This window comes from Anabrus simplex, chromosome 2 (assembly GCF_040414725.1).
Source record: "Anabrus simplex isolate iqAnaSimp1 chromosome 2, ASM4041472v1, whole genome shotgun sequence".
Classification (NCBI taxonomy): domain Eukaryota; kingdom Metazoa; phylum Arthropoda; class Insecta; order Orthoptera; family Tettigoniidae; genus Anabrus; species Anabrus simplex.
The window spans coordinates 1,002,743,298-1,002,770,082 of record NC_090266.1 but is presented as its reverse complement, the minus strand read 5'-3'; the positions used below and the strand labels follow the sequence as shown (position 1 = coordinate 1,002,770,082).

Here is a 26,785-nt window from a genome sequence, read left to right as displayed (position 1 = left end):
GCTTCGTTTCTCACTCTCTGCCATACCCAGATACTCCCACGGCACTTCTAATTTTACGACTATTTATTTGTTCTATTTTGGCGTTTAAACTTGCGCTGGGGACATGCAGTTTTCACCTTAGCATTCTACTGCCTCCCACGAATATTCCTACCAAATTTCAACCAAATCCGAGTGAAACACATGTATGTGTTCCCTCGTAAGTATCTCTAGGCCTAGGATAAAGTGAAATCTGTCTGCCAATGGATAAGGGTAGAAAATCTCCAAGGTAAGGAAATTAGACAGAAGTACATGGATATGATTAGTGAGAAGTTCCAAATAGTGGACAGTAAGCAGGATCAGGATATAGAAAGAGAATGGGTGACATACAGGGATGCTGTAGTAGAAACAAGAAAGGAATGCCTATAAACAACTGTGTGTAAAAGTGGGAAAAGGCAAACGTCTTGTTGGAATGATGAGTGAGAGCAGCTTATAAACGTAAAAGGAAGGCGTATCAGAAGTGACTCCAAACAAGGGCTGATGCAAACAGAGAATTGTACTAAGATGAAGGAAACAGAGCGAAACAAATAGTTGTTGAATCCAAAAAGAAGTAATGGAGAAGATTTTGGTAATAACCTGGAAAGGCTAGGTCAAGCAGCAGGGATAACTTTCTGGACAGTAATTAAGAATTTTAGGAAGGGAGTGAAAAAAGAAATGAATAGTGTTCTGGGTAATTAAGATGAACTTATAGTAGATCCCAGGGAATCACTGGACAGGTGGAAGGAATATTTTGAAAATCTTCTCAGCATAAATGGTAATCTTCCTGGTAACGTTACGAACAACCGAGCTCATGGGGAGGTGGAAAATGATGTTGGTGAAATTACGCTGAGGAAGTGGAAAGGATGGTAAATAAACTCCATTGTCATAAAGCAGCAGTTATAGATGAAATTCAACCTGAAGTGGTGTAGTTTTTTGGGAAGGCAGGGATGAAATGGCTTCATGGAGTAATAAGATTAACATGGAGTGTTGGTAAGGTACCTTCAGATTGGACAAAGGCAGTAATTGCACCTATCTATAAGCAAGGGAACAGCAAGGATTGCAACAAGTATTGAGGTATCTCATTGGTTAGTATACCAGGCAAAGTATTCACTGGCATCTTGGAAGGGAGCGTGTGATCAGTGGTTGAGAGGAAGTTGGATGAAAACCAGTGTGGATTCAGGCCACGGGTGGGTTGTCAGGATTGGATCTTCAGTATGCGCCAGGTAATTGAACAATGTTACAAGAGCAATAGACATTTATGTTTCGTAGATCTAGAGAAAGCATACAACTGGGTACCGAGGAAAAAGATGTTCGCCATACTGGGGGACTATGGGATTAAGGGTAGATTATAATCTGCAATCAATATATAATCAACAAATTTGAACTTTTTTCCCATAACATTAATAAAATATGCTGATGTTAACCAATTTGCATGCGCTGAACATGAAAATGACAGTGGAAAGTTCGTAACACATCACGTCTTTGTGTTATAGAATATACTTGATACATTGAATAAATCAGGATTTTTGATCTATTGAAAATTACGTTGTTCTTATTTTTGTATGAACATTTTCAAGGGTAGCTTAGATGTGATAGAACTGGTATATTAGTAACTGACCAGCTATTAAATCTTATAAAAAACCGGGTGAGTTGGCCGTGCGCGTAGAGGCGCGCAGCTGTGAGCTTGCATCCGGGAGATAGTAGGTTCGAATCCCACTATCGGCAGCCCTGAAGATGGTTTTCCGTGGTTTCCCATTTTCACACCAGGCAAATGCTGGGGCTGTACCTTAATTAAGGCCACGGCCGCTTCCTTCCAACTCCTAGGCCTTTCCTATCCCATCGTCACCATAAGACCTATCTGTGTCGGTGCGACGTAAAGCCCCTAGCAAAAAAAAAATCTTATAAAAACTACTCTTCATGCAATAAAATAGAGAAATATACCTTATTTTTTTCTCTTATGTGAACTGGAATCTTCCCTTTGTAAAAACCAACAATAATCGCCCATCATCAGAGGATCCCATTTTCCTTGATACCGTTGCTCCATTATAGCAATGTCTTGGTGAAATCGTTCTCCCTGTTCATCACTTACAGCCCCCAAGTTCTCAGGAAAGAAGTCCAAATGTGAATGTAAAAGTGGATTTTCACTGACATATGGCAGCCCATTTCTTTGTCGTTTTTTAGCAACGTCTCTATTAATCGGCGATAATTTTCTTCCTTGTGTTTCCCTAAAAATCCTTTAACAACAGTTGCAAAAGATTTCCATGCTCGTTATTCCTTAGGGTTAATTTTTTTCTCATAATGCTGTCCTTCAAAAGTTTTCTAATTTGTGGACCGACAAATATGCCTTCTTTTAATTTAGCGTCGCTGATTTTAGGGATCAGAGTCTTTAAGTATTGAAAGGCTTCTCCACTCTTATCTAGTAGTGATGGGACATTCGATTCATTTTAATGAATCGATTCATTTGATTCCGTTCACGTTACTGAATCGATACAGTGATCCGATTCACGGCTCATTGGTCACCGCTCCTACTGCATCTGTGTAGTATGTGCTGAGACAGCACCAACAGCATTCAGTGCTCGCAGCTGCCATCTGGTCTTCATACTATGAACTCCTTTCTTAGAAAAAATGCTAGTTACTTTAATACATCGAAGGTTTCCGGCGACGCATGGTGGGAAAGGTTAGGATTAGGAAGGTAGCAGCGATGGCCTGAATTAAGGTACAGTCCCAGCATTTCCTGGTGTAAAAATGGGGAAACTACGGAAAACCATCTTAACGGCTGCCGACGGTGGGATTCGAACCCACCATCCCCCGAATGCAAGCGCATAGCCACGCGATATTAACCGCACGACAACTCGCTCAGTCATTTTTGAAAATGTGTATTTTTCTATCAGCTGAGGATTTTTTTAAATCGTCATATTTTGTATAGGCTACCCGAGATGTACAGTAGCCCACTGGTTTTCTGATTCAACATACTGTTATTGCGTCTGTCCACATATGATTGAAGTCTTGTGCAACGATGTGACATATGAACTGAGAGAATACTGAGCCGTTCTTCCCAGTATAAAACAGGTACTTTTGAGTGGTCATGAGCATGACTCATAGTCATAGGGCAGGCTAGAGTCGAGTTTAATTGTCAAATGTCAATTAAGTTATAATACTAAGATTCATTAAACTAATAAATAGTATAACCTAATAGCCTACCTACTTACTAGCTACTTCAGAATTATGTTGTGACTACCTTTTTAACACTGCAAGTGAATGCAAATGGGTATTATTTTTAAATGAGCTGAGCTCGAGAGTCCATTACAGCATACGATTGTTTCAGTGTAGCGTGGCTCACTGCATATCTGGCTGCAGTGAGCCGATAAGGAGCCGTGTGTATCTTGTCTCACTGAGCCGGCTCGTTCACGATTCTTTCCGTGTGCCATGGCTCACTGTATGTCTCGATGCAGCGGAAGCTCGGCTCTCCGCGTGTCCAGTGAGCCGATAAGGAGCCGTGTGTATCATGTATCTCACTGAGCCGCGTTCGTTCACGATTCTTTCGATGTGCCATGATTCAATGTCTCGCTGCAGCGGAAGCTCGGCTCCCCGTCAACGTCCAGTGAGTGCGCCACTCAGCACTGTCCGCTGGGAGTAAGGTGAATCGTGTGCCATGAGCTCGCCGTTCCTGTGAATCGATTCACTCGGACACTTGAATGAATCGATACACTGCTTCGAATCATGCATTCAGTAGCCAACACTATTATCTAGAGCTTTCACAAAATTTTTAATTAGCCTTAGTTTTATATGCAGAGGCAGAAGTACTTTTTCAGGTTGCACTAGTGGAGGATATTTAATATTATGCTCACATGGAATATAACCTTTTCTGATAGGCCAGTTTTTCACTAACATAAAAAACAACAAAACTTAGCAAACACTCCTTGTAATCCAAGCAACAAAGCTATAACTTTCAAATTGCCACAAAGTGCCCAGCGATGTTCATTATAATTTACTGCATTCAAAATTTATCAGATGTAAGGCTTTTCAGGCATTTGCTCTATTAACTAGCGTTTCGTCTTAGGTCTGACACTAGACTCGTCAGAGTGGGATGTGTCAGACCCTACCCACTGACGCTGGGTGTATGCAGGTGAGCTTATCGGAAGCCTATATATGAGGCACAGTCTGATAACATCTCGCTAATTTTGCATTCAAAATTAGTGAGATGTTTTCATAAGTTTCTTTCATAGCGACTGAATGAGCCAGTGGAGTGAAAGGTTTTGTATTGCTGTTGTGTAATAAAAATGCTTTTAAGCTTAGTTTTGATGAATCGATGAACGGTCTCCATTCTTCTGGCTTGTATTCAATATCTAATTCATCCATCAGCCCAATAACATTTTTGCACGCACAAACTGAATTTTCCATTTCAAAATAAGTAGTCAGCTTATCATTTTGTTTTCTGAACACTGAAATCTTGGTAGCTCTTGTTAATAAGTTCCACTCTTGTAATCTAGAACCTAATAGTTCAGCATGTTACTTGGAAGGACCTAGATCCCTAAATAGATCATTAAGTTCTGCCTATTGTATCAGATGAGGTGTTTTATGATGTTCAGGAATGTAGGTAGGATTAGCGGAAGTTGAAGGGTAATCTGAGAATTCTAATTGTTTGTGTTCCTCTGTAATTGCATAATCTTCCCCACTGGGAGGGGATAGGGACGGGAAGCTCTGGACAATGTGGCACGTGTCTTGTGGCTGATGGCAGATTAGGATACACAATGTTATCTTAAGTTTTCCTTGAAAATCCCTCTGTTTTGGTAATACAGAAGTAACAACTTTCCGGATGACTGGTAGACTGTCACCAAATCATTGGAACAGCCAAAGACATATTGTTATTTTTTCCCTGCAATCACTCGGTTAACTTCACGTAACACGTTACACAACGCGTGTGGTGCCCAATATTTTAGTTATAGCTGGATGTGCCTACCCTCCATGCAGACGCATAATAAGGGTAATAAAACAATAAACCACTACGAAGGTTAATACTCATTCAAACTACAAAAGAGAAAGTATGTTTCAGGTGGTACTTCAAAAGAATGGAAATTATGGAAATTATACGTATTTGTGTAAAAGATCGATGTTAAAGGACATACCCTCTTTCAAAGTGGGTAGGATTTAACACATTTTTATATGATTTGCTAGCTAAAAAATATTGAGTTTATAAAAAAATGTGACGCGTAGGCAATTTTACAAGGCCATATTCATAATCAGGACATACAAGTTACCTAAAAATAGTTATTCTTGTCCATGTTATGAAAAACCTTGTTGAGTTGGTTGTAAAATCAATCAAAGGCATTTATGTTGACAGTTGGGCTGGAGTGAGAATTGATTGTAGAATGAGGCAAATGCTGGGGCTGTACCTTAATTAAGGCCACGGCCGCTTCCTTCCTACTCCTAGCCCTTCCCTGTCCCATCGTCGCCATAAGACCTATCTGTGTCGGTGCGACGTAAAGCAACTATTAAAAAAAAAAAGAATGAGTTCTTGGTTCAGGGTACATACAGGGGTTAGACAAGGCTGTAATATTTAAATAAAACAGCACAACACTACGAATGAAGTACGATGCATAAGTACTCGTACTTCACACAGGATGACGCACGGAAGACGAAACATTCCGATCCTCCGACAACTTCACTTGCACATTCTGCTATGCGGAAAGTACGCGGGTGACGTCACGGTTGTCATGGCAACCGCGAAGGCCAAGCGCTAGGAGGGAGCACTTGGGAGGTAGAGGCAGCTGCGGAATCTCTCGTCTTCACTCAGTCTCAAGCGCCGTACTGTGGCCGACACCCGGCGCTTTGGTGAGTTCCCCTGGTTCTCATCAAGTGATGCGAGCTTTTGGTGCTCCAAACGCCGTACAATAAAACATTTTCTTTCCGTAAAACCAACAAATGTCATAAGAAAAATAAATTTAAGTAATTCATTATGGTAAAAATAAGTGGTGAAGTGGCACTTCACCTACTTCACCTGAAAAGCCGCCCCTGGTGTATAAGAATGGTGTATGTTTGTATTATTAGGTTCTTTCCAACACGCAGTTTGCTGTCAGTACATAGCCGCATCCATATAGCGCTCTATACGCATGCGCTGACTTCGTACCGGTTCCGGGATTGATACACGATTGGGTTGTGTTGGAAGGGATTCTCGTTCATGAACTCCAAGGAATAGGAGTAACGCAATTACTGTACTCACCTGGTGTAATGCCGATATTTTCCCATACTGCCCATTATATCTTTTATGATGCTCACTTCTTTCATATCGATTTGTAATATCTTGAGCAACTCCTCGGCTAATGCGGAAATGTTCGATAAACTCATTTTTATTATACTGAGGAACAGTTTCTTCTGAAGAATACATCGTATTTCAATTACCGGTATATTTTGTTTCACCTGGTAGCTTTTGTGCCTTTATAAACTATAGGTCTAACGTAACACAATACATAAATAACTAAAGAAAGATGTTTAATTACCGTCACCTAAATAAATTTAATTTCTTTTTCTTTTTGCGAAAAATAGTACCTCTTCTTCACTGGATGAAGATTGTGAATAATCATCGTCATTATCCATCCTAACCTCAGTAACCAAACAGCTGATTAATTTATTAATGGGAGAAGAGCGCGCAATGTGCATAAAAACAGCTGATTAAGGAACTCCAAGGAAATCAGCGCACAGCAGGAGGCAACGATACAGTGTTTCTGCGCATGTCACAGAAATGTACGGCTCAATACATGCTTTAGACTGCGGACTAGTTCCGACCACCAGGGATCGATGCGAAGAGTTAGTTGGAACGCTTGACTGCAGTACACGGATGAATATATGAACGCAATTTTGACTGTGTTGGAAAGGATTTTTCGTATTGCGCATGCGCAAGGAGACCAAGTACTCGTACAGGGACTGTGTTGGAAAGAACCTATTATTATTATTATTATTATTATTATTATTATTATTATTATTATTAACAGCAATGACAGGATAGTGCTAATGGGCAATTTTAGTGTGAGAGTTGGAATTCAAACTGACTGATATGAAAGGGTTATTGGTAAGCGTGGGAAAGGTATAGAAACTAATAGGAATGGGAAGCGTTTGCTGGACTTCTGTACTGAACTGAAATTAAATGAAATGAAACGGTGTATGGCTTTTAGTGCTGGGAGTGTCCAAGGACAAGTTTGGCTCGCCAGATGCAGCTCTTTTGATTCGACTCCCATAGGCAACCTGCACGTCGTGATGAGGATGAAATGATGATGAAGATGACACATACACCCAGCCCCCGTGCCAGCAAAATTAAACAATTATGGTTAAAATTCCAGACCCTGCCGGCAATTGAACCCAGGACCCCTGTGACCAAAGGCCAGCACGCTAACCATTTAGCCATGGGGCTGGCGACTTTTGTACTAGTATGTGATTAGCAGTTACAAATACATTGTACAACCATATGGTTATTCACTGCTACACATTGGAAGGTAGGGGCACCAGATCCATAATAGTAGACTGTCATAAGCGACTTTGGAGTCAGGAAATCTTTCAGGAATGTGCAGTTATTCCAGGGATTTTTTGGTGATACAGCCCACTATCTGATCCATAGTGAACTAAGTATCTCTAGGAGTAGAATAGAAAAGGTGAAATCTGTATGCAGACAAATATAGGTAGAAAATCCTCCGGGATGGGGAAATTAGACAGAAGTACATGGATATGATTAGTAAAAAGTTTCAAACAGTGGACAGTAAGCAGGTTCAGGATATAGAAATAGAACAGGTGGCATACATTGATGCTGTAGTAGAAACTGCAAGGGAATTCCTAGGAACAACTATGTGTAAAGATGGGAAAAAGCGAACATCTTTGTGGAATACAGTCTAACCTCAATATCTCGAACCTCCATTACTCGTATTTTCAATATCTCGAAGTAACTTCAGTTTCCGGGCCGTTTGTCCCATTCTTCATGTGTGTTTATCTCTACTAGTCTAAATTTGGTTACTCGAACTTCTTGATTTCTTGAAGCAAACTTTTCCTCCCTTGAAGCAAAAAATACTCTGTAACTCTAATTTTGTACAACATTACAGTAATACAGCATTTGTGGTTTGTGAGGAACAGTTAATAATAAAGGAAGCATTGTAGTGATGCTGGGGGCTAATATGATGGGAACCGAAAACCTAAAACTTCTTGTGATTGGAAAATCGGCAAAGCCTCTCTGTTTCTCGGATGTTTGGGACAACTATTTCAGGTTCCGTATGGGAATCAACATCTATATCATGTGAATTCATTACCGTTCACATACGAAAACAACCCTGGAATTCATGAATAACAAGCTCCAATTTATGAATCTTGGCTGCGTGGTATTGAGGAGAAGATTCAATGTCCGTTTCGTAGACACCTGCCCTGCTATCCCAAGAGGCTCATTCAGGAGTTAAAGGCAGTGTGCAAGGTTGGACCAAGGGGTGATTAAAAACTTGAAGCATTTCCGTAGGAAGAGCCCTGTTCAGAGAATTCTGAGAGGAATTTAATCTATTACAGTCGATAAGAACGCTGAGTAAATCGTGGGTTTATGTGATGCAGGAAACAATTAAACTGTTTCCGCAAAGCAGGATTTTTGAAAGGTGTTTTAGGAGCTTCAGAACCCGAAGAGGGAGAAGTCTCTCCTATTCTTGAAGAATGGGTGGAGTATCAGCAGCTTGTTAACAGTGAAGCTGAGTCTGAGGCTTACATAAATGTGGAGTCTGACATTATAGTGGCCGATCCTCCTACCGATATTGTCAATGCTGCTGCTGAGCAAGAAGAAGAAGAGTTGGAGCTGCTTTCTCCTGTACCATCAGCAGACCAGGCATTAAGTGCAGTGGCTATTCTTTGAATGTACGTACAGAGTCAGTCGAATGTAAATGACGAAGTGTTTTCACAGCAGTAAATGTTGTTGAAAGGTATGTGGAGAAGAAAAGAAGGTTAACAAAGAAAAAAAAAAAGAGACTAAGGAATTTTTTGCAAAGGAGGTATGTTTCACTACTGTATGGTACCGTATTCTGTCTTTAATAAGTTACTATTATAAGGGTTATAATTAAAGTGATGCCGTAAAATACAAGTTTGTATATTTTTAAATACTCTTAAAAATACTGTATGCAGTGTAAGTCCATAGATACACGACTCGATTATGTGCTACACATGCTCAAAGACGGTATTCTCTATACCAAAATTTCGATAACTCGAAATAAAATTTAGCTCCTGAGGTGGTTCGAGATATTGAAGTTTGACTGTATTAAAGTAATAGCAGCTTGTAAACTTTCAAAGAAGGTATATCAGAAATATCTCCAAACAAGGACTGATGCAGACAGGAATCGTATGTTAGATGAAAGAAATGGAGTAAAGCAAGTAGTTTTTTAATTCAAGGAGAAGTCTTGGGAGGATTTTGGTAATAACCTGGAAAGGCTACTTCAGGCAGCCGGGAAACCTTTCTGGACTGTAAGAAAGAATTTTAGAAAGGGAGGGAAAAAGGAAATGAATAGTGTTTTGGGTTAATAAGGTGAACTCGTAATAGATCCCAGGGAATCACTGGAAAGTGGAAGGTATATTTTGAAAATCTTCTCAATATAAAAGGAAATCTTCCAAGTGACATAGCGAACAATCAACTACCAACCAACATCCTACTCTTGGGGAGGAGGACAATGATGTTTGTGAAATTATGCTTGAGGAAATGGAAAGGATGGTAAATAAACTGCATTGCCATAAAGCAGCAGAAATAGATTAAATTAGACCTGAAATGGTGAAGTATAGTGGGAAGGCAGGGATTAAATGGCTTCATGGAGTAATAAGATTAACATGGAGTGTTGGTAAGGTACCTGCAGATTGGACAAAAGCAGTAATTGCACCTATCTATAAGCAAGGGAACAGGAAGAATTACAACAATTATTGATTAGTATTCCAGGCAAAATATTCACTGGCATCTTGGAAGAAAGCATATGCTCAGTAGTTGAGAGGAAGTTGGATGAAAACCAGAGTGATTTAAGGCCACAGAGGGGCTGTCAGGATCATATTTTCAGTATGCACCAGGTAGTTGAAAAATAGACAGTTATGATTAGGTTTCATAGATCTAGAGAAGGCATATGACAGAGTACTTAGGGAAAAGATTTTCACTATACTACAGAAGAATGGAATTGAGGGTAGATTATTAAAATCAATCAAAGGCATTTATGTTAACAATTGGCTGCAGTGGAATTAAGGGTAGATTATTAAAATCAATCAAAGGCATTTATGTTGACAATTGGGCTGCAGTGAGGATTGATGGTAGAATTTCTTGTTTGATGGTACTTACAGGGGTTAGACAAGGCTGTAATCATTCACCTTTGTTGTTCATAGTTTTTTTTCTTTTCTTTTTTGTTTTACGTCGCACCGACACAGATAAGTCTTATAGCGACGATGGGACAGGAAAGGTCTAGGAATGGGAATGGGTAGGAAGCAGCCATGGCCTTAATTAAGGTACAGCCCCAGCATTTGCCTGGTGTGAAAATGGGAAGCCACGGAAAACCATCTTCAGGGATGCCAACCGTGGGGTTCTAACCCACTATCTCCCGCATGCGAGCTCACAGCTGCATGCCCCTAACCCCACGGCCAACTCGCCCGGTTTTCATAGTTTACATAGATCATCTGCTGAAAGATATCAAATGTCAGGGAGGGATTTGGTTAGGTAAAAATGTAGAAAGCAGTCTAGCTTATGCTGATGACTTGGTCTTAATGGCAGATTGTGCCGGAAGCCTGCATTCTAATATCTTGGAACTTGAAAATAGGTTCAGTGAGTATGGTATGAAAATTAGCCTCTAAAACTAATTTGATGTCAGTAGGTAAGAAATCCATAAGCTGGAACGGGTAATTTCAAGTATTTAGGATATGTGTTTTTCCAGTATGGTAGTATAATAAGTGAGATTAAATCAAGGTGCAATAAGGCTAATGAATGCAGTGCGTTCACAGTTGTGATCAAGTGTATTCTGTAAGAAGGAAGTCGGCACCCAGATAAAACTATCTTTACATAGTTCTGTTTTCAGAGCAACTTTGCTTTATGGGAGTGAAAGCTGGATGAACTCAGGTTATCTTATTCATAGGCTAGAAGTAACAGACACGAAAGTAGCAAGAATGGTTGCTAGTACAAACAGGTGTGAACAATTGCAGGGGGGTTTTCGGAATGTCCATGTATTGAGAATGAACACTATGGATGAAGCTGTATGCATAAACCGGATTTGGTGGTGGGGTCACGTGAGGCGAATGGAGGATAGGTTACCTAGGAGAATAATGGACACTCTTATGCAGGGTATCTAAGTTATAGAGGGTATCACGATGCAGTAGAACTGAGTTGGGAAACCACTTACAAAATCTTTTCACTCTGTCCATGTATTTGTCATCTTCCTGGAAAACTCACTCCACTAAAAGTGTTTGCTCCTCCATAGTAAACATCTGAAGTCTCATATGCTACTAACCACCTCACCCAACCTTCCCTTTAACAGTACTGCATCCCGCTTATCTTGGCTGGGTCGTTGTCAATATACGCAGTATCACCACCGGCCAAGGTCATTGCGGAGACTAAGTTCTAATGCACTGTATTACGTTATAATAGGCCTGTTTGAGAGGGTAAATGAAATTGAATTATTAGGTCTATACAGGGTGCAACAATAGAGTACAGCCAGTCTTTCAGGACAGTTAGGTATTGTGATAGATATTGCACTGAATGGTATTCTATGTGAATGGTATTCTATGTATCAATGCTAACAAAGGTCATTTTGAACATTTCATGCAAGAAATATTTTCTTGTTGTATTCTGGTGTTACTGTTCATGTGTATTTTGTATAATTAATGTACTATATAGAGTTGTAGAAAATTAGTTCTAACATGGAGATAAAGCATTTCTGGAGCCATGTCCAAATAATATATTTTCTTCTTCTACATGTGAGGAATATCTCCTGAGAGTTTGGCTGTACTTTACTGTTACACCTTCTATAATTGGATGTACACAACCTAATCAATTACAGTGTTAATTTCAAGAACTAGACCTGTAATAATTTCAATAATGTTGTCAAAAAAGAAGATACCGAGCTCAATAGCTGCAGTCGCTTAAATGCGGCCAGTATCCAGTATTCGGGAGATATTAGGTTCGAACCCCACTATCGGCAGCCCTGAAGATGGTTTTCCATGGTTTCCCATTTTCACACCAGGCAAATACTGGGGCTGTACCTTAATTAAGCCCACGGCTGTTTCCTCCCCACTCCTAGTCCTTTCCTGTCTCATCGTTGCCGTAACACCTATCTGCGTCGGTGCGACGTAAAGCAAAAAAAAAAAAAAAAAAAAAAAGAAGATAAAACTGATAAAATACATGGCATGGTGTGTGTGTGTTTAATAGCCACAAACGCTTGCTGATTTTGTTCATAGATTTGAATTCAAGGATAACGCTGCACATGTTTCAACTGTTTCTTCCTCATTGCTTCTCAGTAAACACAGAAACCGAATGAACTGTGCATAAGAGGCGGCCGGAGCTGGAACGGCCGGCCACCAGCTCTGTAGTTGTAACATAGGTCAAAAGTTTGTAAGAGCTTTTATAAGGAAACAGAACAAGGTAAAATTATTTTGTTTTTATAGTGCACGGTAGTCTGTGATACACTTTTCATTAGTGTAAAAGCATTTCAAAAAGAAATGCAAATATAGTTATAAAATTGTAGTTAAAATAACGTATCTCCATATCAAATTGAGCTCTGAACTGCGGTTTTCCTAAACTTGTTTTAAGTGAAGATGGTGTTCAAATTAGAAGCAAACTATACCTTAGGGAAGTTTATATTTTTCTCTAAGGGGCTACTTTAACATACTTTAAAATTAGGGATTCTTTATATATTTAATCGTGATTTTAATAAAGCTCTGCTTATTGACTTACGAGTGTCGGCCGAATTCTAGCGCTGGTAGTTCAGCCAGTTTCCGTCAGATGTCACAGCGTCACAAAGTCTTTTCCTTGAAGAGGGATGATGACAGATTAGCTCTTACCCATGCAGGGATGTGGTGAGTGAGATCTTCAGCTGCTATCAGTCGCTTCCTCACCCTTGCTTCATAACAAGCGGCGGTGGACACGCTGACAATACTTTGTTACTCGCTAGTTGTGGTATGACCTTTCAATAGCACGTTATATTTTGTCATGTTTTATTATACCGTGATACTATGATTAGTGGAATTTTTAATCCACTGTCGGCAGCCCTGAAGATGGTTTTCCGTGGTTTCCCATTTTCACACCAGGCAAATGCTGGGGCTGTACCTTAATTAAGGCCGCGGCCGCTTCCAACTCCTAGGCCTTTCCTATCCCATAGTCGCCATAAGACCTATCTGTGTCGGTGTGACGTAAAACCAATAGCAAAAAAAAATAACATTCATCGATCTTATTCTTTAAAACACGCCAAAAAATATGACAAATATATTGGTGAAGAACACCATGAAATTGCGTATGAACTTAAAACAGCTGCCTTAACTGAGATAGGTGTTATCCGACTTTATTGAATTTTCTTTGTTACATTAGTATTACTATTCAAACTAAGACAATTAACTTATTTTTATTGGTAATTGTAGGTCGGAGGTGAATCGTCAGTTTGAATAAGCTACAACATATCTCACCAAAAGAATGGCTAAATGGCATAACGTTACAGAAAGAGATGCAGTAATGGTTGAGAATCCGCATACTGAATAGTTGTTGCTACTAATGTTTCTGTTTTATCTCCGTGTGTATACATTTATAAAACTATTTTAAGGTTTAGTAGAATAAGAATAAAAATGGAATTAATTGCTATAAATATATGTTGTTCATCTTTCAGTTGTAGCCTATTGCAATATGGGCAGTGGTGGTTCTAGATACTTGAAACTGGGGGGGGGCTGTTAGGAATTGAAAGTCTTGGTAACAGAATTCAAAAGAAAAGTAACCATGTTTATGAAAATACAATGGGCAACATTAGCACAACCATTAATATGTTTATTTCAAATTATATTTCAATTTATTTCAATTATATCTGTAAATTATCAATGTCTTTATTAATCAAGGAATTTTAAAACAGTTATTTTACTAAAACTGAGGCCCACCCCTCACTGCTGCACTGCTTCCCTTGCTCTCAATACGAGGTTTGCAGGCGGACCTCCCCTGTTTCTGCATTACAACCGTCCTTGAGGCTCCGTGCACGTGTCACGCTTTGTAATACCCATTACAGCTGGGACACATAGAATGCAACCGTTTCAGGAACACAACCGTTGTGGAATGAAACAGTTACAAGTGTTGTTGTTTGAGTCATCAGTCCATAGACTGGTTTGATGCAGCTCTCCATGCCACCCTATCCTGTGCTAACCTTTTCATTTCTACGTAACTATTGCATCCTACGTCTGCTCTAATCTGCTTGTCATATTCATACCTTGGCCTACCCCTACCGTTCTTACCCCCTACACTTCCTTCAAAAACCAACTGAACAAGTCCTGGGTGTCTTAAGATGTGACCTATCATTCTAACTCTTCTTCTCGTCAAATTTAGCCAAATTGATCTCCTCTCACCAGTTCGATTCAGTATCTCTTCATTCGTGATTAGATCTATCCATCTCACCTTCAGCATTCTTCTGTAACACCACATTTCAAAAGCTTCTATTCTCTTTCTTTCTGAGCCAGTTATTGTCCATGTTTCACTTCCATACAATGCCACGCTCCACACGAACGTCTTCAAAAACATCTTTCTAATTCCGATATCAATGTTTGAAGTGAGCAAATTTCTTTTCTTAAGAAAGCTCTTCCTTGCTTGTGCTAGTCTGCATTTTATGTCCTCTTTACTTCTGCCATCGTTAGTTATTTTACTACCCAAGTAACAATATTCATCTACTTCCTTTAAGACTTCATTTCCTAATCTAATATTTCCTACATCACCTGCCTTCGTTCGACTGCACTCCATTACTTTTGTTTTGGACTTATTTATTTTCATCTTGTACTCCTTACCCAAGACTTCATCCATACCATTCAGCAACTTCTCGAGATCTTCTGCAGTCTCAGATAAAATAACAATATCATCGGCAAATCTCAAGGTTTTGATTTCTTCTCCTTGGACTGTGATTCCCTTTCCAAATTTCTCTTTGATTTCCCTTACTGCCTGTTCTATGTAAACATTGAAAAGGAGAGGGGACAGACTGCAGCCTTGCCTCACTCCTTTCTGGATTGCTGCTTCTTTTTCAAAGCCCTCGATTCTTATCACTGCAGACTGATTTTTATACAGATTGTAGATAATTCTTCGTTCTCGGTATCTGATCCCCATCATCTTCAGAATCATAAATAGCTTGGTCCAATCAACATTATCGAATGCCTTTTCTAGATCTACGAATGCCATGTACGAGGGCTTGTCCTTCTTGATTCGATCCTCTAAGATCAGACGTAAAGTCAGGATTGCTTCACGTGTTCCTACATTTCTTCTGAAGCCAAATTGATCTTCTTCCAACTCAGCTTCAACTTGTTTTTCCATTCTTCTGTAAATAATACGTGTTAAAATTTTGCAGGCATGAGTTACTAAACTAATGGTGCGGTAGTTTTCACACCTGTCAGCACCGGCTTTCTTGGGAATAGGTATAACAACATTCTGCCGAAAATCGGATGGGACTTCTCCTGTCTCATACATCTTGCACACTAAATGAAATAACCTTGCCATGCTGGTTTCTCCTAAGGCAGTCAGTAATTCAGAGGGAATGTCATCAATTCCAGGTGCCTTGTTCCTATTTAGGTCACTCACAGCTCTGTCAAACTCTGACCTCAAAATTGGGTCTCCCATTTCATCAGCATCAACAGCCTCTTCATGTTCCAGAACCAAATTATCTACATCTTTACCTTGATACAACTGTTGGATATGCTCCTGCCATCTTTCTGCTTTGTCTTCTTTCCCTAGAAGTGGTTTTCCATCTGAGCTCTTAATATTCATACACCTAGATTTCCTTTCTCCAAAGGTTTCCTTGATTTTCCTGTATGCAGCATCTACCTTTCCCAGGACCATACAGCCTTCGACATCCTTGCACTTCTCCTTCAGCCATTCTTCCTTAGCTATCTTGCACTTTCTATCCACTTGATCCTTTAATCGCCTGTATTCTTTTCTGCCCTCTTCATTTCTAGCGTTCTTGTATTTTCTTCGTTCATCAATCAGGTCTAGTATCTCCTGAGTTATCCACTGATTCTTAGTTGATCTTTTCTTCCTTCCTAACATTTCTTCAGCAGCCCTACTGACTTCATTTTTCATGACTCTCCACTCTTCCTCTATAGTGTTTCCTTCAGCCTTTTCATTTAGTCTTTGTGCAACATGTTCCTTGAAACAATCCCTCACACTCTTTTCTTTCAACTTGTCTAGATCCCATCTTTTTGCATTCTTTCCTTTCTTCAATTTCTTCAACTTCAGATGGCATTTCATGACCAACAAGTTGTGGTCAGAGTCCACGTCTGCTCCTGGGAAAGTTTTGCAATCCAACACCTGGTTTCTGAATCTCTGCCTAATCATAATGAAGTCTATTTGATACCTTCCAGTGTCTCCAGGTCTCGTCCACGTATACAGCCGTCGTTTGTGGTGTTTGAACCAAGTATTGGCAAGGACTAAATTATGATCAGTGCAGAATTCAACCAGCCGGCTTCCTCTTTCGTTCCTTTGTCCCAATCCAAATTCTCCTACTGTACTACCTTCTCTTCCTTGGCCTACCACTGCATTCCAGTCTCCCATCACAATTAGATTCTCGTCACCTTTTACATATTGTATTAAATCTTCTATCTCCTCATATATTCTTTCGATTTCTTCATCATCCGCTGAACTAGTAGGCATATAGACCTGCACTATTGTGGTGGGCATTGGTTTGGTGTCTATCTTGACGACAATAATTCTTTCACTATGCTGGTCGTAGTAGCTTATCCGCTGCCCTATTTTCTTATTCATTATTAAACCAACTCCTGCATTTCCTCTGTTTGATTTTGTGTTGATAATTCGGTAGTCGCCTGACCAAAAATCTTGTTCTTCCTGCCAACGTACTTCACTTATGCCAACTACATCTAACTTTAGCCTATCCATCTCCCTTTTCAGATTCTCTAACCTACCACAACGATTCAAACTTCTAACATTCCACGCTCCGACTCGCAGAATGTCAGTATCCATCTTCCTGATGATCGCCCCCTCTCGTGTAGTCCCCACCCGGAGATCCGAATGGGGGACTAGTTTACCTCCGGAATATTTTACCCGGGAGGAAGCCATCATCAGTACATCATTCATACAGAGAGAGCTGCATGTCCTCGGGAGTTAGTTACGGCTGTAGTTTCCCGTTGCTTTCAGCCGTGTAGCAGTATCAACACAGCTAAGCCATGTTGAGTATTATTACAAGGCCGTATCAGTCAATCATCTAGACTGCCGCCCTTGCAACTACCGAAAGGCTGCTACCCCCCTTTCGATGAACCATTCGTTAGTCTGGTCTCTCAACAGATACCCATCCGATATGGTTGCAACTGCGGCTCGGCTATCTGCATCATTGGGACACGCAAGCCTCCCCACCACGGCAAGGTCACATGGTTCGCAGAGGAGGCAGTTACAAGTATATAACCATTTTTCAGTTGCAGTGCGGTGGTGGTGGTGGTGATTATTGTTTTAAGAGGAAGTACAACTAGGCAACCATCCTCTATATAACTCTAATCAGAGAGAAAAAATGGAAGGGATCCGACACTTCGAAAAATGAAGTTATCGGCCAAGAAGAGACGAGGGCCACGAAGGGCGTGAAAATGAAAGACTCCATAGGCCTCCTTACGTAATACGGTCGGGGTCGGAAAAGAACAAGAGTTGACCAAATGTGGTCGGATAGGATAGATGAGAGAAGAGAATATCGTCTACTGCAGCTGGTTATTCAAGGGAAGATACAAGGCAAAGGAAGACCAGGAAGAAGGCACATTCCTTGGATTGGTAATTTGAAAACTTGGTTCAACTGTTTCACTACTGAGCAACATCCAAAGCAAGAATCTCCATGATGGTAGCCGATCTTCTGAAAGGAGATGAACCGAGCTCGATAGCTGCAGTCGCTTAAGTGCAGCCAGTATCCAGTATTCGGGAGATAGTAGGTTCGAACCCCACTGTCGGTAGCCCTGAAAATGGTTTTCCGTGGTTTCCCATTTTCACACCAGGCAAATGCTGGGGCTGTACCTTAATTAAGGCCACGGCCGCTTCCTTCCCACTCCTAGCCTTTTCCTGTCCCATCGTCGCCATAAGACCTATCTGTGTCGTTTCGACGTAAAGCAAATAGCAAAAAAAAAAAAAAAAAAAAAAGGAGATGAAGGAGATGAGACTTGAAGAATGATAGATGAAAGTGAGGAGCCCGGCACAAGTAAGTGGAAATAAAGCTAGGACTCAGCTAAGGGCTCCGTGGTCGCCAACCCAGACCCCCAAGTTCAGAACCCATGGGGCCCCCTTTAGTCGCCTCTTACGACAGGAAGGGGATACTGTGGGTGTTATTCTACTCCCCCCACCTACGGAGGGAAGTTGCAATGCCCCTCAGCTGTTGCGTTCTTCACCAGCACCGTTTCAGAGTTTCATAACGGGTAGGTATACAAATCCGTCATTTACAATCCTTGTATTTCTTGGAAATGGGGTTTTCCAACGTAACTAGAATAACCTCATAGGTCAGATAGGTCATTCCGGAGAGCAGCGCTGCTATTGGCTCTGACATCACGAGAGCGAGAATGGAGTGGTATTTTTTTTAGCTTAGTAGTCACTCAATTATACTCCACTCAAGTCATGAAATACAGAACTAATGGATCTTTAGATGCTGTAACATTTATTATTTAAAAATTATACGAAAACATAGAACTTCAAATCCGTCTTTGTAAAGACAAAGAGACTGCTCACAACGGCTCGAAGGATGGAACGCAGGCCTTCTGCCCCTTGGCAGGTTCAATCCTGGCTCAGTGCGGTGGTATTGGAAGGTCGACATGTTAAAGAACTCTTGCGGGACAACATTCCGGCACCTCTGCGTTTCCTTAAACACGTTATTTGATCGAATCCCAATTTTAACACAATATACAATGGGATGTTTTATACATTGTTTATATATTTCAGAACTGTTTGTTTCCAAGGAAAAAAAAACTGTTATAAATTTGTAAGGCTTTTTTTTTTTACTCAGGGTTGTTGGAAAATTCCGTTCTTGGTCGTGTTACAATTTTTATTGTATGTCCAAAGTATCACTATGACTAAAAAAATGCGTAAACAACAAGCATCATCATCAACAACACTAATTGTTATCTGCATAGAATGATGATGTTGGTATCTTAAGATGGTGGCACTATTGAATCACCTTTATACCCTATATCATACCGCTATCGGAGTGCTATTACTGGTTATGTAGGTTTTCTTCTCTTTACAATGAGCTATTGATCACAATCGTCACGCATTTTCTAGAAGTTATTTTGATTTTAAAACTATCATGTTTTAGTAATGCTCACTGACCCAAGGACGGTTCCAAAACTGTAGACATATTCTTCATCAAAATATTACATATTTCTTGAATTTTTTTTTTTGCCGATAATACAGTTAATCATCATTATTCATTTATAGCATTAATTTGCAATAAGGGAACGGGACTTAGGGGTGCCGTTACTAAAAAATGCAAAGAAAAGTGGGGAAAAAAGGCACCATAACATGCTTTTTATTGCATATTTGGCAGTTGCGATATTTTCATGCCTCTACATATGACTACAGAACTTCATGTATCGTAATATTTTATCCAAGGCAATTCACATGTTTCTAATCCTGCCTGTTGCATGTATTAGTGAAATTACAGGTGGATTATTTTGTTGCAGATGATTGTGGTAAGCTCAGAGACACTAAAGGGAGGCAAAATGGTAAATGATTTGAGAGCAAAAAGTGGACTGTCTACATTGGATATCCATGTTGTTGAGTTGCTAACAAATGATAGCCTTCCAACCGAGCTTGAAATAGGAGAAGCCAAGATCAGTTCCAGCAATCATAGGCTACAACTTCTAGGAACCCGAATTCGCATTCCTGAGGTAAAGTAAGAATTAATGGTTTTGTTTTGAGGTTTTCACTAGTTATGTTTTATATCAGTACTAGCTCATGTATCCATGCTTTGCTACAGAATTCTAGGTAAAATACTATACACATTGTGAGTACATGAAGTCTGAGTTGGGAGGTTTTCATTACAGTGGCAGGCCCCATTTCTTACTGCCAGTGACAATCAGTATGGGGAGTTTTCATTACGAAGGCAGGCACCATTTCTTACTTCCAGTTACATTTGAGTTGGGAAGTTTTCATTATAATGGCAGTCCCCTCTGTCTACTGCCATTTACAGTCGAGTTGGGGTGTTCTTCATTATAATGGCTTGCCCCCCCCCCCGTTGCCTACTGCCTGTCACACACGACCCTGTAAGTTCTCATTATAATGGCGGTGTCCCTTGCCTACAGCCAGTCACATTTGACTTGCATAGTTGTCATTATAAATGCAGAACCCCCTCTTGCCTACTGTTGCTCAAATTATGTTGTCCCAGGTTGTTGTTGAAGTCACGGTTGAAGTTGGGTAGTTTTCATTAAATACTGATTAAGGAGACTGTGATACAGTAATGTGTAGTTTTCTTGACCCTCTCTTTCCATGTTTCATTAAGAGTAAACATCTGAAGCAGAAACAGTTTTATTAAGAGGGGCTTAAGAGTTTGGATCAAGCTGGGAGATGGTAATGGAGTATCCATTTTCTCCAAGGCAGAACATAAGACGGTACTGAAGAGTACCGAGCGAGTTGGCCGTGGGTTTAGTGTTGCACAGCTGTGAGCTTGTGTTTGAGAGATAGTGGGATTAAGCCCCACTGTCGGCAGCCCTCTGGTTTCCCATTTTCACACCAGGCAATTGCTTGAGCTGTACCGTAATTAAGGCCATGGCCGCTTCCTTCCCACTCCTAGCCTTTTCCTATCCCATCATCGCCATGAGATCTGTCTGTGTCGGTGCTACTTAAAACAAAATTATCGTTCATTTGTTGTGCTGGGCTGAGTGGCTCAGACGGTTAAGGTGCTGGCTTTCTAACCCCAACTTGGCAGGTTTGATCCTGGCTCAGTCCGGTGGTATTTGAAGGTGCTCAAATACGACAGCCCCGTGTCGGTAGATTTACTGGCACGTAAAAGAACTCCTGCGGGACTAAATTCCGGCACCTCGGCATCTCTGAAGACCGTAAAAGTAGTTAGTGGGACGTAAAGCAAATAACATTAAAATTATTTATTCATTTGTTGTACTGAAGAGTGTCATAAGCACGGTAACTTTCATTGATCCCCTCCAGCTTCAGGTGTCTGCTGTGAAGAATGAGATCCCGTTTTTCAAACTTCTGCCCCAAAATCAACCAAAGCCATCTCACTCATTGCAGGTGCATTATATCAACCCTTGTGTTCAGCTGGTGGTTGTCAGTCCACATAAATCACAGCTTTAAACTCTTGACCTTCTGGGTCATTCTCCAATGCTGTTTTAAAGTCCTGCATATAAGGATTGTGATTATCAGTAAGTTGTTGAAGTTGTAAAATTAACCAAGGCTTCACAACAGGGAGGATATTGGACTGAATTTCTGACTCTCAATCATTGCCAACAAAATGCTCTTGTGGAAATAGAATTTATCCAAACACCAAGAAGGGGTTGTGATAGATTAACGTACGGTGGTAGGCGTGTTTATACATCTGAAAGATGATGTCATTCAGGTTTCCCGCAAATCACATTAGCGTGGCACTAGTAGCGGCCCCATGATGTTGCACATTATGTTTGCTTTAAATACAGGCTGTACTGTGCTAGAGTGTTAGTTACCTGTGAGATTGGACGGAGTGACTGTGAGTGGGTGAAAATTGCCTTTACGACTACGAAGAGGCCAGTATCAACAGCTCACTATGGTTGAACGGGCCCTTATAATAGGGCTACATGAATGTGGATTTTCCTTCTGCGCTATTGCAGAACAACTTGGCAGGAATATCTCCACTGTGCATGCGTGCTGGCAACAGTGGTCACAAGAAATTTCGCTCGCAAGAAGGAGGGAGGATCACCGTATTCGGCGTAGGGCTGTGGCGCAGCGGACTGTGTCTGCAGCAGGAATTCGAGCAGCAGTTGACACCACAGTGACGCAACAAACTGTTTGAAATCAGTTACTTGAAGGACAGCTCCGAGCTAGATGCCCTGCGGCGTGCATTCCACTTACCCAGACCACTGCCCAGACGTGCCAAGTCTCCCGATTTGAGCGGGAGACTCCCGATTTTTCATCGTTCCTCCCGATCTCCTGATCGCCGGGTCCGATCTCCCGATTTTCAGAGCAATATCCGTAATTTTCGTATTACTTTAAACTCCCGCGGATTTCCTCGTTCTGTCGATATATGGCGGAGTATGGCTGGTCAATAGTAGCTCTAATAATGATACCAGATGGCAGTACAGGGCACGGTGGCCAGTCATGTGCTGCTCTTTGGTCTATAATACAGTCATTCTCTTTGCAAGCGAGTCAAGTGAGTAACATTCTTCTTGGAGTAACCTAACCTCAGCAGTAGCACACCATAGTCGTTTTCTACCGGGGCAAGACCTGCAGAAGTGCTCGTGTTGTGCCTTAATATTTGTTTTAGCCAAAATGTCAAAAAAAGAAATATGATGCAGTGTTTAAAAGTGCTTATAGGGAAGAGTTTGCGTGTTTGAGTGAATCCAGAAAGGGACCAATGTTCACATTCTGTACTATATGTAGGTGCGATTTTTCAGTTGCACATGGCAGGAAATGCAATATACTCAAGCATATGCAAACGAAAAAACATAAGGAGAGTGTCCAGTGTGTAGAAAGAAACCAGAAACTGAACTTCTCGTTTAAAAACCAAGATGTAAATCCTGTGACGAATGCCGAGGCGCTATTTACGTAATTTATAGTAGAACATAACCTGCCTGTAAATTGTGCCTATCACGCGGAACCTTTGATTCGCAAAATGTTTCCTAATTCGGAAATCACTAAACAATATGGGTGAGCTAGGACGAAAACAGTGGCTATCATTACAGAAATGTGCATGGAAGAAAGGGCAAAAATTGTATCATATTTGCAGGTGAATGCATTTTCTGTTGCTACTGATGGTAGCAATAAAAGCGACTTGAAGATATATCCCATTGTTGTAACATTTTTTAGGCCTGAACTCAATGAAATTCAGAGTTATCTACTCTCTGTGCGTAATTTAGAAGGGGATGCTACTGGAGCTTACATTGCCAATCTTTTGCTCTCAACTTTTCGGGAATTCTGCATTCCATTAAAAAACTGCCTAGCTCTTGGTGCTGATAATGCTCCAGTAATGGTAAGATTAAAGAATGGTGTGGCAGGATGTTTGAAGCGGGAAAATAGTAACATAATCATCGTGGGCTGCTCTTGTCACCTAATTAATCTTGCTGCCAAGAAGGGTGCGGCGTGTTTGCCTGTAAATGTAGATGAAAGTATAATTAATATTTTATTATCTGGAAAGGAGTGCAGAGAGGAAAGAAAAGTTCAGAGAATTTCAGACTTTACACAACACAGAGATCAGGAAAATTCTGAAACATGTGTCTACTCAATGGGTATCACTAAGAAGGTGTTTAGATAGGATTTTGCTTCAGTGGGACCCTTTGGTTACATTATTCAGGAGAGAAATTGTGAGTAAGGATTCTCAGATGGGAACTTTGAAGACTTACAAAATTCCTAAGCACAGTTTAAGTGCAGATGTGTCTTGTTTGTCTGAAAACATTAAGGATTGTCATAACATTTCACCTCACTCCTCAGTTAAAAGGAAAACCCAGTCATCAGTTTCACCAAAAAAAAATGAAACTATGTATGACACTAAGAGCTATGCATTGTCACGTGAAGAACAGCTTTTCATGTTCCTTTCATCAAATTTACATAAATCTTTTTGGCTTTTTCTCTCAAGTTTTATGGATATCTTTGAGAATCCAAACGTAGCTCTTCAGTAAAGTATGCTGCACATCCACTTACTGAGGTTGTGATGTTTGGGACATCACTGCATGTATTCAATTATTGAACTATATAATTAATTGTAAGATGTATATATTTAATCACTGATAGGTCATTTTTAAATTAATATGTATATATATATAGGGTTTTAATCATCCATTTCACATCATCATTTCATTTCTTTGTATCGCGGCTATAACGTATTCTGAACGAACCACATATTGTGTAAAGTATTTCAACATCATTCATATTTATAGCTTGCAGTAAATTTTCCAATAGCCATTGTGAAGTGACCAGAGTCAGCAGGCTAATTTCAGCCCATTTCCAGGAAATGTACGTCATCAAGATTACGAGAGACCTTACCCTCTCCACCTTACGAAGAGACAGTTGAAACATTGTGAACGCCTACTTTTCGAAGTTCGCTACCTGATGCTTTGATTTCGCGGGAAAGTTCAGCTTATGTGAATGGACGTAATGAAGCAACGTGATGGATTCATAGCAATACATAGGAGAAGGGATGAGACCTCATATCTTACTGGACCATGTGATATGGTTGATGGAGGGAGATTTTGATGGCTACATACCCGCCGACAAGAGCTGGAGAGGACACTCTTACTCGTATTCAGATTCACACTGGTACTCGTAGTTTTGGAAGACACTCTTACGACGATTCTACGTCTGCACATCGGAGAAGACTTTAACTCAGTTCACTTTGCATCTCAGTATATACTACTCAAAAGTTACTCTCATTGGGACCTGTTATCTCAATGACGATAGGTAAAGTCAGCGGGAGACCGGTTTTGACTAGTATAGGGGAGGAGAACTTTTATTATGAATTTAGTTACGCTACTGTTCCGTAACACGTAAGAATACGAGTGTATTCTCTTCATGAACATAACCCATGGTGGTTTTGCATTTAAAATTAGGACTCATTACAACTTTATGTAAGGAGTACAGTAGGAAGTCTTAAAGGCAGGAAAAGCAGAAGTAGGACTGGAATCAAACAACAGATGACGCAGCCGGTACGAGAGATCCATCAATCATCAGCTTCCAGATAAGAGTCTACAAATGGTGAGCTAATGGTATAACTTACTGCAAGTCTTCGCACAACAGTTCATTTTCTTAGAGTTAATTTCATTCAATTTTTCTTTTGCTCCCGTAAGTTCAGATTTCGTTAATACGCCGTTACGTCACGTTTTTCATCCTAATAAATAGCTGTTTTAATTTTTGTTTTCTGAAATTATTATTATTGATCCTTAAATTCCAAGTTAGTGTACTTAATGATTTGTGTTCCGTCACCCCAGCCCTGGGAGATTTTTGACTCTCATTATGTATTATTATTATTATTATTATTATTTATTATTTATCAACTTTCGTTTTCAAGCCATAAGCTTGAAGGCTGGCGCCCATGGGATATTGTTTATGGAGAAACAATGAGATATCATTTATTTATATTAATATTAAAGTGATCCGCCACGTTATAATTTTGTCACACATCTGTGGGCAGAGTGGGTACGTCACAAGGTCAGTCTTGGAGGAACTGTTGAAGAATGTGATGGCAAGGTTTGTGAAACCAGACATTATTAAAAGATGTAGATGTAGATTATCACACTCCAGCAAATCAAAAGGAAGATTGTGATCTGATGATAGGGAACTCGGCGTTTGTTTTAGTGAACACCTTGAAGTCTGAGGAAAAGTGCATATTCTTTAAGTCTGTTAGAAAGTGTTTCTCTTCATCGTGTGACTACATGGTACACAAATTTCCATTCAAAGATTAAGTTTTAATTAATGCAGAAGTTGCAAATATTTCTGCTATAAGTAAGGCATCATTTTCTAGCCTTAGATTTTTCATTAACAAGTGTCCGAACATTTTGACTAGTGAAACGGAACATTTGGATAAAGAAACTGGTATTCTGCACCCCCAGTCCTGTAACTTTCAGTTCGAAGAAACAGACCTGGCAAAAGGAAGAATTGATGTTCAATGGGCATTGGTAGGTCAGATGAAATCAGCTGATGGTGTACTTAAATATGACAAGACTCTCTAAGGTGATACTTGCTATTTTGTCATTTCTACATAGCAATGCAGAATGTGAAAGGATTTTTAGCAGAGTCACAAAGACAAAAAAACAGTTCAGATCCTTGCTGTCTGAACAAACTTTGGAGAAACGTTTAACCTTGAAAGCAGTTCAGCAAGGCAAGTGCTTTGAGGAAAAATTTAGTTCCGAGTTTCTGAAGAGGGCTAAGTCAGCTACTGGTGTGTTGAACAACAATATTAGTCGTAATGTGATCACCATGTGAAGGATGAGAAGTCACATGTTCCTACAGTTCAGGTATGTCCGGTACTTAGTATTCACATGCAAATGATGAAAAATATATATATGGGCAAATAGAATTGTTAATGTATTGAATTATAATGAATTTGTACATGTTCTGCCATCAGTGATGTGTCGTAATATGTCGCGATTCGCTGCGAAATTTCTCCTTATTTTTCACTTTTGAAAGTTGGCATGTCTGCACTGCCGTCTGCGACTTCAGTGACGTCAAGTGAGAGCTCATTGGAGGGTGGAGTGAAGGTCCATTGTGTTTTCTGATGCAAGCCGGTTCTGCCTTGGTGCCAGTGATGGCTGTGTGTTGGTTAGGAGGAGGCCAGGTGAGCGCCTGCATTCCACCTATCTGCGGCGTCGACGCACTGGACTTACACCAGGAGTTCTGGTCTGGGGAGCAATTTCCTGTGACAACAGGAGCACTGTCTTGGTTATCCCACGCACCCTGACTGTA

The 26,785-nt window shown here is 40.4% G+C and overlaps 1 protein-coding gene across 2 annotated transcripts in view; it reads left to right on the top strand.

The window, feature by feature from the left end:
* The window catches only part of Ppat-Dpck (Bifunctional Phosphopantetheine adenylyltransferase - Dephospho-CoA kinase), a 329,132-nt gene that overhangs the window by 138,713 nt on the left and 163,634 nt on the right, over window positions 1–26,785 (top strand). For both annotated transcript variants that reach the window (XR_010859349.2, XM_067141882.2), the window contains exon 3: window positions 19,867–20,073. Coding sequence is in view for 1 of the 2 variants with exons in the window: in XM_067141882.2 (XP_066997983.2) it covers window positions 19,867–20,073 (207 nt within the window). In the remaining variant the exon portion in view is untranslated. The remainder of the gene's footprint in view (window positions 1–19,866; window positions 20,074–26,785) is intronic.